Source organism: Somniosus microcephalus, chromosome 19 (assembly GCF_052327205.1).
Source record: "Somniosus microcephalus isolate GS21.2 chromosome 19, FLI_Smic_1.0, whole genome shotgun sequence".
Classification (NCBI taxonomy): domain Eukaryota; kingdom Metazoa; phylum Chordata; class Chondrichthyes; order Squaliformes; family Somniosidae; genus Somniosus; species Somniosus microcephalus.
In genome coordinates, this window is record NC_141005.1 from 60478024 (window position 1) to 60493797 (window position 15774).

The following is a 15774-nucleotide window of genomic DNA, read 5'->3' on the forward strand; positions in this document are numbered from 1 at the left end:
CAGACTGTGTGTATAGTATATAACACACTGTATATCACCGGGAACAGCAGACTGTGTGTATAATATAACACACTGAACATCACCGGGAACAGCAGACTGTGTGTATATATAACAGCACACTGAACATCACCGGGAACAGCAGACTGTGTGTATATTATATAACACACTGAACATCACGGGGAACAGCAGACTGTGTGTATAATATAACACACTGAACATCAACGGGAACAGCAGACTGTGTGTATATTATATAACACACTGAACATCACCAGGAACAGCAGACCGTGTGTATATTATATAACACACTGAACATCACCGGGAACAGCAGACCGTGTGTATATTATATAACACACTGAACATCACCGGGAACAGCAGACTGTGTGCATATTATATAACACACTGAACATCACCGGGAACAGCAGACTGTGTGTATATTATATAACACACTGAACATCACCGGGAACAGCAGACTGTGTGTATATTATAACAGCACACTGAACATCACCGGGAACAGCAGACTGTGTGTATATTATAACAGCACACTGAACATCACCGGGAACAGCAGACTGTGTGTATATTATAACAGCACACTGAACATCACCGGGAACAGCAGACCGTGTGTATATTATAACAACACACTGTATATCAGCGGGAACAGCAGACTGTGTGTATATTATATAACACACTGAACATCACCGGGAACAGCAGACTGTGTGTATATTATAACAACACACTGTATATCACCGGGAACAGCAGACCGTGTGTGTATTATATAACACACTGAACATCACCGGGAACAGCAGACTGTGTGTATATTATATAACACATTGTATATCACCGGGAACAGCAGACTGTGTGCATATTATATAACACACTGAACATCACCGGGAACAGCAGACTGTGTGTATATTATAACAACACACAACATCACTGGGAACAGCAGACTGTGTGTATATTATAACAACACACTGTATATCACCGGGAACAGCAGACTGTGTGTATATTATATAACACATTGAACATCACCGGTAACAGCAGACTGTGTGTATATTATAACAACACACTGTATATCACCGGGAACAGCAGACTGTGTGTATATTATATAACACATTGAACATCACCGGGAACAGCAGACTGTGTGTATATTATAACAACACACTGTATATCACCGGGAACAGCAGACTGTGTGTATATTATATAACACACTGTATATCACCGGGAACAGCAGACTGTGTGTATATTATATAACACATTGAACATCACCGGGAACAGCAGTATTGTATTATATTATACAGGAAAAGCAAATCCTGTGTTTATATATAGTATAAAAACTTATTGCATGCCCAGTGTATTAACAGACCCTGTGTATGTGGTTGGACTCTGAGTTTAATGCCTTTTTTTCCCCATCAGACATATTTCTACGCCGTGTATGTGTTTCGTGCTGCCGGAATTCCCAATGAAAAGATCCAGTATGCCGCTATTGGAACTGGGTGCTGTGAGTTCATCACTTCATTAACAAGTGTACGTACTGTTTTAATTCTCCTTTGTTTCACCGTGAAACAATTTCTCTTAATGATTCATTTATTAGTTTATTTGCTTATTATTATTTATTTTATTCCAAATCCCTTTTGTTTCCCACATAAATTACAGGGAGCACAATGGCACCAGAGTAGAGTCATCTCCCCACCTTGCATTTTGGCTCGTGCTTGGTCAATGGACCAATTTAACAGTTCTGAAAGACCCCATCTCTTTTTAGATTCAAAAGTACAATGCACAGGTTATACACCGGATAATACACAAGCTGAAGAATACTACACACGCATAATGTACAGGGTGGTGAGAAGTATTTACACAATAATGTATTTGGTAAAATGCATTGTATCCAAGATAATACATTGGTTGGTGTGTTGCATACAGGATAATGCGCAGGATAGAATACGGTATGTGCAAGATAATGAACAGACTGGAGTGTGTTACAGGATAATACAACGGTGTGATTGTGTTGAACACTAGGTAACACATAGGCTAGAGGGTGTCATGCACTGGATAATACACAGACTGAAATGTTACACATAGGATAATCAGGTAACATAAATCAACAAAAATCCCCCTGTAATTTCCCTGCTGTATAGCAAACTCTTCATTGTTACAAGTTATTTTATTGCAAATGGCTCATTTATTTTACCTGCTATTATGGAAACTGCATTGTGACTGGTGAAAGCTCTCTCACTTCAGTACAATGCATCTTGGAGTCAGTAAAAATAGACATCACGCACTCCATGAACGGTGTTGAAATATTTAAGGATAAAACTGAAAGAGACCTAGGAGTAGTAGACATTGTGCTAAACATGTCCAACCAATGCTGAGCAGCAATCCACTAAGTCAGTAGGATTTTTAACTACACAGCCAAAACAGTAAGAGATAACATGAGAGGGTATGAGTCAAACTGTACAGTGCACCGATCACACCACACCTTGAATTTTGCATCCAGTCCTGGCCACCAGGAAATGAGAGATATTCAAACACTGGAGGCAGTGCAACAACAACAGCTTGCATTTATATAGCAGAGAAGAGGCACGACGCTGATCGCCAGTGTCAGGGGTCTGAGTTGTGAGGAAACACTGGAGAGACTGGGGCTTTTCAGTCTGTAATGGAGCCAAAAACGCTGGAATCATTGAAGAAACAATTGGATTTTACATTGGTGGTGGGGGGGGGGGGCGGCGGATATGCCTGGATAGATGAATCAAGGTGGGCTGAAAGACCTTCCTCATTTTTAATTATCTAGTGATCTTGCATTCTAGTACTGTAATAGTCTGTGAATGGATTAGTGAACTGTAACAGACTGTGAATGGATTACTGTACTGTGCCAGGCCAGGCTGTGAATGGGATACTGCACTACTCCAGGCTGTGAATGGGATACTGCACTGGTCCAGGCTGTGAATGGGTTACTGCACTGGTCCAGGCTGTGAATGGGTTACTGCACTGGTCCAGGCTGTGAATGGGATACTGCACTGGTCCAGGCTGTGAATGGGTTACTGCACTAGTCCAGGCTGTGAATGGGTTACTGCACTGGTCCAGGCTGTGAATGGGTTACTGCACTGGTCCAGGCTGTGAATGGGATACTGCACTGGTCCAGGCTGTGAATGGGATACTGCACTGGTCCAGGCTGTGAATGGGATACTGCACTGGTCCAGACTGTGAATGGGTTACTGCACTGGTCCAGGCTGTGAATGGGATACTGCACTGGTCCAGACTATGAATGGGATACTGCACTGGTCCAGGCTGTGAATGGGATACTGCACTGGTCCAGACTGTGAATGGGATACTGCACTGGTCCAGGCTGTGAATGGGATACTGCACTGGTCCAGGCTGTGAATGGGATACTGCACTGGTCCAGACTGTGAATGGGATACTGCACTGGTCCAGGCTGTGAATGGGATACTGCACTGGTCCAGGCTGTGAATGGGATACTGCACTGGTCTAGGCTGTGAATGGGTTACTGTACTGGTCCAGACTGTGAATGGGATACTGCACTGGTCCAGGCTGTGAATGGGATACTGCACTGGTCCAGGCTGTGAATGGGTTACTGCACTGGTCCAGGCTGTGAATGAGATACTGCACTGCTCCAGGCTGTGAATGGGATACTGCACTGGTCCAGGCTGTGAATGGGTTACTGCACTGGTCCAGATTGTGAATGGGATACTGCACTGGTCCAGGCTGTGAATGGGATACTGCACTGGTCCAGGCTGTGAATGGGTTACTGCACTGGTCCAGACTGTGAATGGGATACTGCACTGGTCCAGGCTGTGAATGGGATACTGCACTGGTCCAGGCTGTGAATGGGTTACTGCAGTGGTTCAGGCTGTGAATGGGATACTGCAGTGGTCCAGGCGGTGAATGGGTTACTGCACTGGTCCAGGCTGTGAATGGGATACTGCACTGGTCCAGGCTGTGAATGGGATACTGCACTGGTCCAGGCTGTGAATGGGATACTGCACTGGTCCAGAATGTGAATGGGTTACTGCACTGGTCCAGACTGTGAATGGGTTACTGCACTGGTCCAGGCCGTGAATGGGTTACTGCACTGGTCCAGGCTGTGAATGGGATACTGCACTGGTCCAGGCTGTGAATGGGTTACTGCACTGGTCCAGGCCGTGAATGGGATACTGCACTGGTCCAGGCTGTGAATGGGTTACTGCACTGGTCCAGGCCGTGAATGGGATACTGCACTGGTCCAGGCTGTGAATGGGATACTGCACTGGTCCAGACTCTGAATGGGTTACTGCACTGGTCCAGACTCTGAATGGGTTACTGCACTGGTCCAGTCTGTGAACGGGATACTGCACTGGTCCAGACTCTGAATGGGTTACTGCACTGGTCCAGGCTGTGAATGGGTTACTGCACTGGTCCAGGTCCAGGCTGTGAATGGGATACTGCACTGATCCAGGCTGTGAATGGGATACTGCACTGGTCCAGGCTGTGAATGGGATACTGCACTGGTCCAGGCTGTGAATGGGTTACTGCACTGGTCCAGGCTGTGAATGGGATACTGCACTGGTCCAGGCTGTGAATGGGATACTGCACTGGTCCAGGCTGTGAATGGGATACTGCACTGGTCCAGACTGTGAATGGGATACTGCACTGGTCCAGACTGTGAATGGGATACTGCACTGGTCCAGGCTGTGAATGGGATACTGCACTGGTCCAGACTGTGAATGGGATACTGCACTGGTCCAGGATGTGAATGGGATACTGCACTGGTCCAGGCTGTGAATGGGATACTGCACTGGTCCAGGCTGTGAATGGGATACTGCACTGGTCCAGGCTGTGAATGGGATACTGCACTGGTCCAGGCTGTGAATGGGATACTGCACCGGTCCAGACTGTGAATGGGTTGCTGCACTGGTCCTGGCTGTGAATGGGATAGTGCACTGGTCCAGGCCGTGAATCGGTTACTGCACTGGTCCAGGCAGTGAATGGGATACTGCACTGGTCCAGGCCGTGAATGGGATATTGCACTGGTCCAGGCTGTGAATGGGATACTGCACTGGTCCACGCTGTGAATGGGATACTGCACTGGTCCAGGCTGCGAATGGGTTACTGCACTGGTCCAGGCTGTGAATGGGTTGCTGCACTGGTCCAGGCTGTGAATGGGATACTGCACTGGTCCAGGATGTGAATGGGTTACTGCACTGGTCCAGGCTGTGAATGGGTTACTGCACTGGTCCAGGCTGTGAATGGGTTACTGCACTGGTCCAGGCTGTGAATGGGATACTGCACTGGTCCAGGCTGTGAATGGGTTACTGCACTGGTCCAGGCTGTGAATGGGATACTGCACTGGTCCAGGCTGTGAATGGGATACTGCACTGGTCCAGGCTGTGAATGGGATACTGCACTGGTCCAGGCCGTGAATGGGTCACTGCACTGGTCCAGGCTGTGAATGGGATACTGCACTGGTCCAGGCTGTGAATGGGTTACTGCACTGGTCCAGGCTGTGAATGGGATACTGCACTGGTCCAGGCTGTGAATGGGATACTGCACTGGTCCAGGCTGTGAATGGGTTACTGCACTGGTCCAGGCTGTGAATGGGATACTGCACTGGTCCAGGCTGTGAATGGGATACTGCACTGGTCCAGGCTGTGAATGGGTTACTGCACTGGTCCAGACTGTGATTGGGTTACTGCACTAGTCCAGGCTGTGAATGGGATACTGCACTCGTCCAGGCCGTGAATGGGATACTGCACTGGTCCAGGCCGTGAATGGGTTACTGCACTGGTCCAGACTGTGAATGGGATACTGCACTGGTCCAGGCTGTGAATGGGATACTGCACTGGTCCAGGCCGTGAATGGGTTACTGCACTGGTCCAGGCCGTGAATGGGATACTGCACTGGTCCAGGCCGTGAATGGGATACTGCACTGGTCCAGACCGTGAATGGGAAAGTGCACTGGTCCAGGCTGTGAATGGGTTACTGCACTGGTCCAGGCTGTGAATGGGATACTGCACTGGTCCAGGCTGTGAATGGGATACTGCACTGGTCAAGGCTGTGAATGGGTTACTGCACTGGTCCAGGCTGTGAATGGGTTACTGCACTGGTCCAGGCTGTGAATGGGATACTGCACTGGTCAAGGCTGTGAATGGGATACTGCACTGGTCCAGGCTGTGAATGGGTTACTGCACTGGTCCAGGCTGTGAATGGGATACTGCACTGGTCCAGGCTGTGAATGGGATACTGCACTGGTCCAGGCTGTGAATGGGATACTGCACTGGTCCAGATTGTGAATGGGTTACTGCACTGGTCCAGGCTGTGAATGGGTTCCTGCACTGGTCCAGGCTATGAATGGGTTACTGCACTGGTCCAGGCTGTGAATGGGTTACTGCACTGGTCCAGGCTGTGAATGGGTTACTGCATTGGTCCAGGCTGTGAATGGGTTACTGCACTGGTCCAGGCTGTGAATGGGATACTGCACTGGTCCAGGCTGTGAATGGGATACTGCACTGGTCCAGGCTGTGACTGGGATACTGCACTGGTCCAGGCTGTGAATGGGATACTGCACTGGTCCAGGCTGTGAATGGGTTACTGCACTGGTCCAGGCTGTGAATGGGATACTGCACTGGTCCAGGCTGTGAATGGGTTACTGCACTGGTCCAGGCTGTGAATGGGATACTGCACTGGTCAAGGCCGTGAATGGGATACTGCACTGGTCCAGGCCGTGAATGGGATACTGCACTGGTCCAGGCCGTGAATGGGATACTTCACTGGTCCAGGCCGTGAATGGGATACTGCACTGGTCCAGGCCGTGAATGGGATACTGCACTGGTCCAGACCGTGAATGGGTTACTGCACTGGTCCAGGCCGTGAATGGGATACTGCACTGGTCCAGGCCGTGAATGGGATACTGCACTGGTCCAGACCGTGAATGGGTTACTGCACTGGTCCAGGCCGTGAATGGGATACTGCACTGGTCCAGGCTGTGAATGGGTTACTGCACTGGTCCAGGCCGTGAATGGGATACTGCACTGGTCCAGGCTGTGAATGGGATACTGCACTGGTCCAGGCTGTGAATGGGATACTGCACTGGTCCAGGCCGTGAATGGGATACTGCACTGGTCCAGGCTGTGAATGGGATACTGCACTGCTCCAGGCCGTGAATGGGATACTGCACTGGTCCAGACTGTGAATGGGTTACTGCACTGGTCCAGGCCGTGAAAGGGATACTGCACTGGTCCAGGCTGTGAATGGGTTACTGCACTGGTCCAGGCCGTGAATGGGATACTGCACTGGTCCAGGCTGTGAATGGGTTACTGCACTGGTCCAGGCCATGAATGGGATACTGCACTGGTCCAGACTGTGAATGGGTTACTGCACTGGTCCAGGCCGTGAATGGGATACTGCACTGGTCCAGACTGTGAATGGGATACTGCACTGGTCCAGGCTGTGAATGGGATACTGCACTGGTCCAGGCTGTGAATGGGATTCTGCACTGGTCCAGGCTGTGAATGGGTTACTGCACTGGTCCAGGCTGTGAATGGGATACTGCACTGGTCCAGGCTGTGAATGGGTTACTGCACTGGTCCAGGCTGTGAATGGGATACTGCACTGGTCCAGGCTGTGAATGGGATACTGCACCGGTCCAGACTGTGAATGGGTTGCTGCACTGGTCCTGGCTGTGAATGGGATAGTGCACTGGTCCAGGCCGTGAATCGGTTACTGCACTGGTCCAGGCAGTGAATGGGATACTGCACTGGTCCAGGCCGTGAATGGGATACTGCACTGGTCCAGGCTGTGAATGGGATACTGCACTGGTCCACGCTGTGAATGGGATACTGCACTGGTCTAGGCTGTGAATGGGATACTGCACTGGTCCAGGCTGTGAATGGGTTGCTGCACTGGTCCAGGCTGTGAATGGGATACTGCACTGGTCCAGGATGTGAATGGGTTACTGCACTGGTCCAGGCTGTGAATGGGTTACTGCACTGGTCCAGGCTGTGAATGGGATACTGCACTGGTCCAGGCTGTGAATGGGTTACTGCACTGGTCCAGGCTGTGAATGGGATACTGCACTGGTCCAGGCTGTGAATGGGATACTGCACTGGTCCAGGCTGTGAATGGGATACTGCACTGGTCCAGGCTGTGAATGGGATACTGCACTGGTCCAGGCTGTGAATGGGATACTGCACTGGTCCAGGCTGTGAATGGGTTACTGCACTGGTCCAGGCTGTGAATGGGATACTGCACTGGTCCAGGCTGTGAATGGGATACTGCACTGGTCCAGGCTGTGAATGGGTTACTGCACTGGTCCAGGCTGTGAATGGGATACTGCACTGGTCCAGGCTGTGAATGGGATGCTGCACTGGTCCAGGCTGTGAATGGGTTACTGCACTGGTCCAGACTGTGATTGGGTTACTGCACTGGTCCAGGCTGTGAATGGGATACTGCACTGGTCCAGACCGTGAATGGGATACTGCACTGGTCCAGGCTGTGAATGGGATACTGCACTGGTCAAGGCTGTGAATGGGTTACTGCACTGGTCCAGGCTGTGAATGGGTTACTGCACTGGTCCAGGCTGTGAATGGGATACTGCACTGGTCAAGGCTGTGAATGGGATACTGCACTGGTCCAGGCTGTGAATGGGTTACTGCACTGGTCCAGGCTGTGAATGGGATACTGCACTGGTCCAGGCTGTGAATGGGATACTGCACTGGTCCAGGCTGTGAATGGGATACTGCACTGGTCCAGACTGTGAATGGGTTACTGCACTGGTCCAGGCTGTGAATGGGTTCCTGCACTGGTCCAGGCTATGAATGGGTTACTGCACTGGTCCAGGCTGTGAATGGGTTACTGCACTGGTCCAGGCTGTGAATGGGTTACTGCACTGGTCCAGGCTGTGAATGGGTTACTGCACTGGTCCAGGCTGTGAATGGGTTACTGCACTGGTCCAGACTGTGAATGGGTTACTGCACTGGTCCAGGCTGTGAATGGGTTACTGCACTGGTCCAGGCTGTGAATGGGATACTGCACTGGTCCAGGCTGTGACTGGGATACTGCACTGGTCCAGGCTGTGAATGGGATACTGCACTGGTCCAGGCTGTGAATGGGTTACTGCACTGGTCCAGGCTGTGAATGGGATACTGCACTGGTCCAGGCTGTGAATGGGATACTGCACTGGTCCAGGATGTGAATGGGATACTGCACTGGTCCAGACTGTGAATGGGATACTGCACTGGTCAATGCCGTGAATGGGATACTGCACTGGTCCAGGCCGTGAATGGGATACTGCACTGGTCCAGGCCGTGAATGGGATACTGCACTGGTCCAGGCCGTGAATGGGATACTGCACTGGTCCAGGCCGTGAATGGGATACTGCACTGGTCCAGACCGTGAATGGGTTACTGCACTGGTCCAGGCCGTGAATGGGATACTGCACTGGTCCAGGCTGTGAATGGGATACTGCACTGGTCCAGGCTGTGAATGGGTTACTGCACTGGTCCAGGCCGTGAATGGGATACTGCACTGGTCCAGGCTGTGAATGGGATACTGCACTGGTCCAGGCTGTGAATGGGATACTGCACTGGTCCAGGCCGTGAATGGGATACTGCACTGGTCCAGGCTGTGAATGGGATACTGCACTGGTCCAGGCCGTGAATGGGATACTGCACTGGTCCAGACTGTGAATGGGTTACTGCACTGGTCCAGGCCGTGAAAGGGATACTGCACTGGTCCAGGCTGTGAATGGGTTACTGCACTGGTCCAGGCCGTGAATGGGATACTGCACTGGTCCAGGCTGTGAATGGGTTACTGCACTGGTCCAGGCCATGAATGGGATACTGCACTGGTCCAGACTGTGAATGGGATACTGCACTGGTCCAGACTGTGAATGGGTTACTGCACTGGTCCAGGCCATGAATGGGATACTGCACTGGTCCAGGCCATGAATGGGATACTGCACTGGTCCAGGCCGTGAATGGGATACTGCACTGGTCCAGACTGTGAATGGGATACTGCACTGGTCCAGGCTGTGAATGGGATACTGCACTGGTCCAGACTGTGAATGGGATACTGCACTGGTCCAGACTGTGAATGGGATACTGCACTGGTCCAGGCTGTGAATGGGATACTGCACTGGTCCAGGCTGTGAATGGGTTACTGCACTGGTCCAGGCTGTGAATGGGTTACTGCACTGGTCCAGGCTGTGAATGGGATACTGCACTGGTCCAGGCTGTGAATGGGATACTGCACTGGTCCAGGCTGTGAATGGGATACTTCACTGGTCCAGGCTGTGAATGGGATACTGCACTGGTCCAGGCTGTGAATGGGATACTGCACTGGTCCAGACTGTGAATGGGTTACTGCACCGGTCCAGGCTGTTAATGGGATACTGCACTGGGCCAGGCTGTGAATGGGATACTGCACTGGTCCAGGCTGCGAATGGGATACTGCACTGGTCCAGGCTGTGAATGGGATACTGCACTGGTCCAGGCTGTGAATGGGTTACTGCACTGGTCCAGACTGTGAATGGGTTACTGCACTGGTCCAGACTGTGAATGGGTTACTGCACTGGTCCAGACTGTGATTTGGTTACTGCACTGGTCCAGGCTGTGAATGGGACACTGCACTGGTCCAGGCCGTGAATGGGATACTGCACTGGTCCAGGCTGTGAATGGGTTACTGCACTGGTCCAGGCCGTGAATGGGACACTGCACTGGTCCAGGTTGTGAATGGGTTACTGCACTGGTCCAGGCCGTGAATGGGACACTGCACTGGTCCAGGCTGTGAATGGGTTACTGCACTGGTGCAGGCTGTGAATGGGACACTGCACTGGTCCAGGCTGTGATTGGGATACTGCACTGGTCCAGGCTGTGAATGGGATACTGCACTGGTCCAGGCTGTGAATGGGATACTGCACTGGTCCAGACTGTGAATGGGTTAGAGTCATAGAGTTATACAGCACGGATAGAGGCCCTTCGGCCGATCGTGTCCGCGCCAGCCATCACGCCCTGTTTAATCTAATCCCATATTCCAGCATTTGGTCCATTGCCTTGTATGCTATGGCATTTCAAGTGCTCATCCAAATGCTTCTTGAATGTTGTGAGGGTTCCAGCCTCCACAACCCTTTCAGGCAGTGAGTTCCAGACTCCAACCACCCTCTGGGTGAAAAAGTTCTTTCTCAAATCCCCTCTAAACCTCCCGCCCTTTACCTTGAATCTATGCCCCCTAGTTATTGACCCTTCTACTAAGGGAAAAAGCTCCTTAGTATCCATCCTATCTATGCCCCTCATAATTTTGTACACCTCAATCATGTCCCCCCTCAGCCTCCTCTGCTCCAAGGAAAAAATCCCAATCTGCCCAGTCTCTCTTCATAGCTGAAGCGCTCCAGCCCTGGTAACATCCTGGTGAACCTCCTCTGCACCCTCCCCAAAGCTATCACACCCTTCCTGTAGTGTGGCGACCAGAACTGCACACAGTATTCCAGCTGTGGCCTAACCAGTGTTTTATACAGCTCCATCATAACCTCTTTGCTCTTATATTCTATGCCTCGGCTAATGAAAGCAAGTATCCCATATGCCTTTTTTACCACCTTATCCACCTGTTCCGCCGCCTTCAGGGATCTGTGTACTTGCACACCCAGATCCCGCTGACCCTCCGTCTTACCTAGGGTCTTACCATTCATTGTGTATTCCCTTGCCTTGTTAGTCCCCCCAAAGTGCATCACCTCGCACTTTTCCGGGTTAAATTCCATTTGCCACTGTTCCGCCCATCTGACCAACCCATCTATATCGTCCTGCAGACTGAGACTACCCTCCTCGCTATATACCACCCTACCAATTTTTGTATCATCCGCGAACTTACATTCATATCCAAGTCATTAATGTAGACCACAAACAGCAAGGGACCCAGCACCGATCCCTGTGGTACCCCACTGGCCACAGGCTTCCAGTCACAAAAACAACCCTCGACCATCACCCTCTGCCTTCTGTCACTAAGCCAGTTTTGTATCCAACGTGCCAAGGCACCCTGGATTCCATGGGCTCTTACCTTCTTGACCAGTCTCCTGTGCGGGACTTTATCGAAGGCCTTACTGAAATCCATGTATACCACATCCACTGCGTTACCCTCATCCACACACCTAGTCACCCCCTCAAAAAATTCAATCAAATTAGTCAGACATGATCTTCCCTTGACAAAGCCATGTTGACTATCCCTGATTAATCCTTGCCTCTCCAAGTGGAGACTAATTTTGTCCCTCAGAATTTTTTCCAATAATTTTCCCACCACTGATGTTAGGCTCACTGGCCTGTAGTTCCCCGGTTTTTTCCTACGCCCCTTCTTGAATAATGGAACTACATTAGCGGTTCTCCAGTCCTCTGGCACATCCCCTGTGGCCAGAGAGGTTCTGAATATGTGTGTTAGAGCCCCCGCAATCTCTTCCTTTGCCTCACACAGCAGCCTGGGATACATTTCGTCCGGGCCTGGGGATTTATCCATTTTTAGGCCTGCTAAAACCGCCAATACCTCCTCCCTCTCGATGTTAATATGTTCGAGCATATCACAGTCCCCCCGCCCTATTTCTATGTCTACATCGTCCCTCTCCATAGTGAAAACAGATGCAAAAAATTCATTTAGAACCCCTCCTACATCTTCCGGCTCCACACACAGATTTCCACTTTTGTCCCTAATGGGCCCTATTTTTTCCCTAGTTATCCTCTTACCCTTAATATACTTATAAAACATCTTAGGATTTTCCTTTATTTTGCTCGCCAGTGTTATTTCATGGCCCCTCCTTGATCTCCTAATTTCTTTTTAAATATCCCCCTGCACTTTTTGTACTCCTCTAGGGCTTCCTCCGTCTTTAGCCTTTTGTATCTGCCAAAAGCCCACTTTTTTTTTTAATCCATTCTCGTATATTCCCTGACATCCAAGGTTCCCTGTGGTTTTTGGAACCACCCTTGACCTTTACGGGAACATGTTGCCATTGTATGATCTCAATCTCCCTTCTGAAAGCCTCCCATTGCTCTGATGCGGATTTTCCTACAAGTAGCTGATCCCAGTCCATTTTGGCCAGATCCTGCCTTATCCTATTAAAATCGGCCTTCCCCCAATTTAGAACCTTTATTTCCGGCCCATCCCTGTCCTTTTCCATGACCACCTTAAATCTCACCATATTATGGTCACTGTCACCAAAGTGCTCACCTACTAGCACTTCTTCCACTTGGCCGGCCACATTCCCTAGAATTAGGTCCAGTACCGCCCCCTCTCTTGTAGGACCTTCTACATGCTGGCTCAAAAAGCTCTCCTGGATGCACTTTAAGAATTCTACACCCTCTGTGCCTTTCACACTCTGACTATCCCAGTTAATATTGGGGAAGTTGAAATCCCCCATTACTATTACCCTATTATTTGCACATTTCTCTGAGATTTGCCTATATATCTGTTCCTCTATCTCCCCCTGACTGTTTGGAGGCCTATAGTACACTCCCAGCAAAGTGCTTGCCCCCTTCTTGTTTTTAAGCTCCACCCATATGGCCTCATTAGAGGAACCTGCTAATATGTCATCCCTCCTTACTGCAGTAATTGACTCCTTAATTAATATTGCGACACCCCCTCCTCTTATACCCCCCCCCTCTGTCTCGCCTGAAGATTCTGTACCCCGGAATATTGAGCTGCCAGTCTTGCCCCTCCCTCAACCATGTCTCCGTGATAGCAACAATATCATACTCCCATGTGCTTATCAACACCTTCAGTTCATCCACCTTATTTGCAAGACTCCTTGCATTAAAATAGATGCCATCCAGCCTTGCCCTTGTATATTTGCCCTGTCTACCAAGCTGACTTGTTTTTTTCTCTATAATTGGCAGCACATCACCCCCTATTTCAGCTCCCCTCTGTATCCCATCCCCCTGCCAAGTTAGTTTAAACCCCCCCCAACAGTGCTAGCAAACCTTCCCGCAAGGATATTTGTCCCGCTCTGGTTCAGGTGCAACCCGTCCGACTTGTACAAGTCCCACCTTTCCCAGAAGCAGGCCCAGTGATCCAGGAAAGTAAAACCCTCCCCCCTACACCAACTCTTTAGCCATGCATTCATCTGCTCTATCCTCCTATTCCTATACTCACTAGCACGTGGCACTGGGAGTAATCCAGAGATTACAACCTTTGAGGTCCTGCTCTTTAATCTGTTACCTAGCTCCCTAAATTCTTGATGCAGGACCTCATCCCCCTTCCTACCTATGTCGTTGGTCCCAATGTGGACCACGACCTCTGCCTGCTCACCCTCCCCCTTAAGAATGCCCTGTAGCCGCTCAGTGACATCCATGACCCTGGCCCCAGGGAGGCAACAAACCATCCTGGAGTCACGTTTGCAGCCACAGAAACGCCTATCTGTTCCCCTTACGATAGAATCCCCTACCACTATTGCTCTCCCACTCTTTTTCCTCCCTTTCTGAGCAGCAGAAGCGTCCCTGGTGCCAGGAAGCTGGCTGCTGCTGCCTTCCCCTGGTGAGTCATCCCCCTCAACAGTATCCAACTTGGTATACCTGTTTGAAAGGGGGATGTCCGCAGGGGGCCCCTGCACTTCCTGCCTGCCTCTGTTGCTCCGCCTGATGGTCACCCAGTTTCTTTCTGCCTGTGCAGCCCTACCCTGCGGCGTGAACAACTCGCTAAACGTGCTATCCACGACCCTCTCAGCATCGCGCATGCTCCAAAACTCATCCACCCACAGTCTGGACCAGTGCAGTATCCCATTCACAGTCTGGACCAGTGCAGTATCCCATTCACAGTCTGGACCAGTGCAGTATCCCATTCACAGTCTGGACCAGTGCAGTAACCCATCCACAGCCTGGACCAGTGCAGTATCCCATTCACAGTCTGGACCAGTGCAGTATCCCATTCACAGCCTGGACCAGTGCAGTAACCCATTCACAGTCTGGACCAGTGCAGTATCCCATTCACGGCCTGGACCAGTGCAGTAACCCATTCACAGCCTGGACCAATGCAGTATCCCATTCACAGTCTGGACCAGTGCAGTATCCCATTCACAGTCTGGACCAGTGCAGTATCCCATTCACAGCCTGGACCAGTGCAGTAACCCATTCACAGTCTGGACCAGTGCAGTATCCCATTCACGGCCTGGACCAGTGCAGTAACCCATTCACAGCCTGGACCAGTGCAGTATCCCATTCACAGCCTGGACCAGTGCAGTAAATGGGTTACTGCACTGGTCCAGACTGTGAATGGGTTACTGCACTGGTCCAGGCTGTGAATGGGATACTGCACTACTATAATGTACTGTACTGAGCAGGCGTGTGAATAGATTATGGACTGAGATAGATTAAAATGGATGATTATTATGGTCTAGATTTTCAACCTATTCAAAGCCAATTGAATACTCTAATACAAAAGCGCAATATGGTGGATGCTGGAAATCTGAAATAAAAACAGAACATGCTGGAAACACTCAGCAGGTCAGGAAGGATCTGTGGAGAGAAACAGAGTTAACAATTCTTTCGATGACCTTTCGTCAGAAGATGAATATTCTAGCCCATGGTGCAGACTGCAGGGGCAGCCACAAGACCAGACCAAACTGCAGATCTCACTAAGTTTCAGAATCAGGGCTGAGCTGCAGCATGAGATTGGGTTTATGCCGAGCTCTGTGCTCTGCTATTGTCTGGACAGTGTAGGAGTTTCAGACAGATTTGCAGTGTGCCACAGCAGACCCAGGAATGTTTATTGCTTTCACTGGGATAGGGTGTAGAAGGAGATGTGATTAATCGACATGTT

The 15774-nt window shown here is 50.4% G+C and overlaps 1 protein-coding gene across 1 annotated transcript in view; it reads left to right on the forward strand.

Annotated features, from left to right (window-relative positions):
- LOC147104511 (solute carrier family 2, facilitated glucose transporter member 11-like) overlaps positions 1-15774 on the forward strand; it is a 124736-nt gene that overhangs the window by 87089 nt on the left and 21873 nt on the right. Inside the window, exon 10 of the mRNA XM_085961871.1 lies at positions 1411-1521. Coding sequence (XP_085817997.1) covers positions 1411-1521 — 111 coding nt within the window. The remainder of the gene's footprint in view (positions 1-1410; positions 1522-15774) is intronic.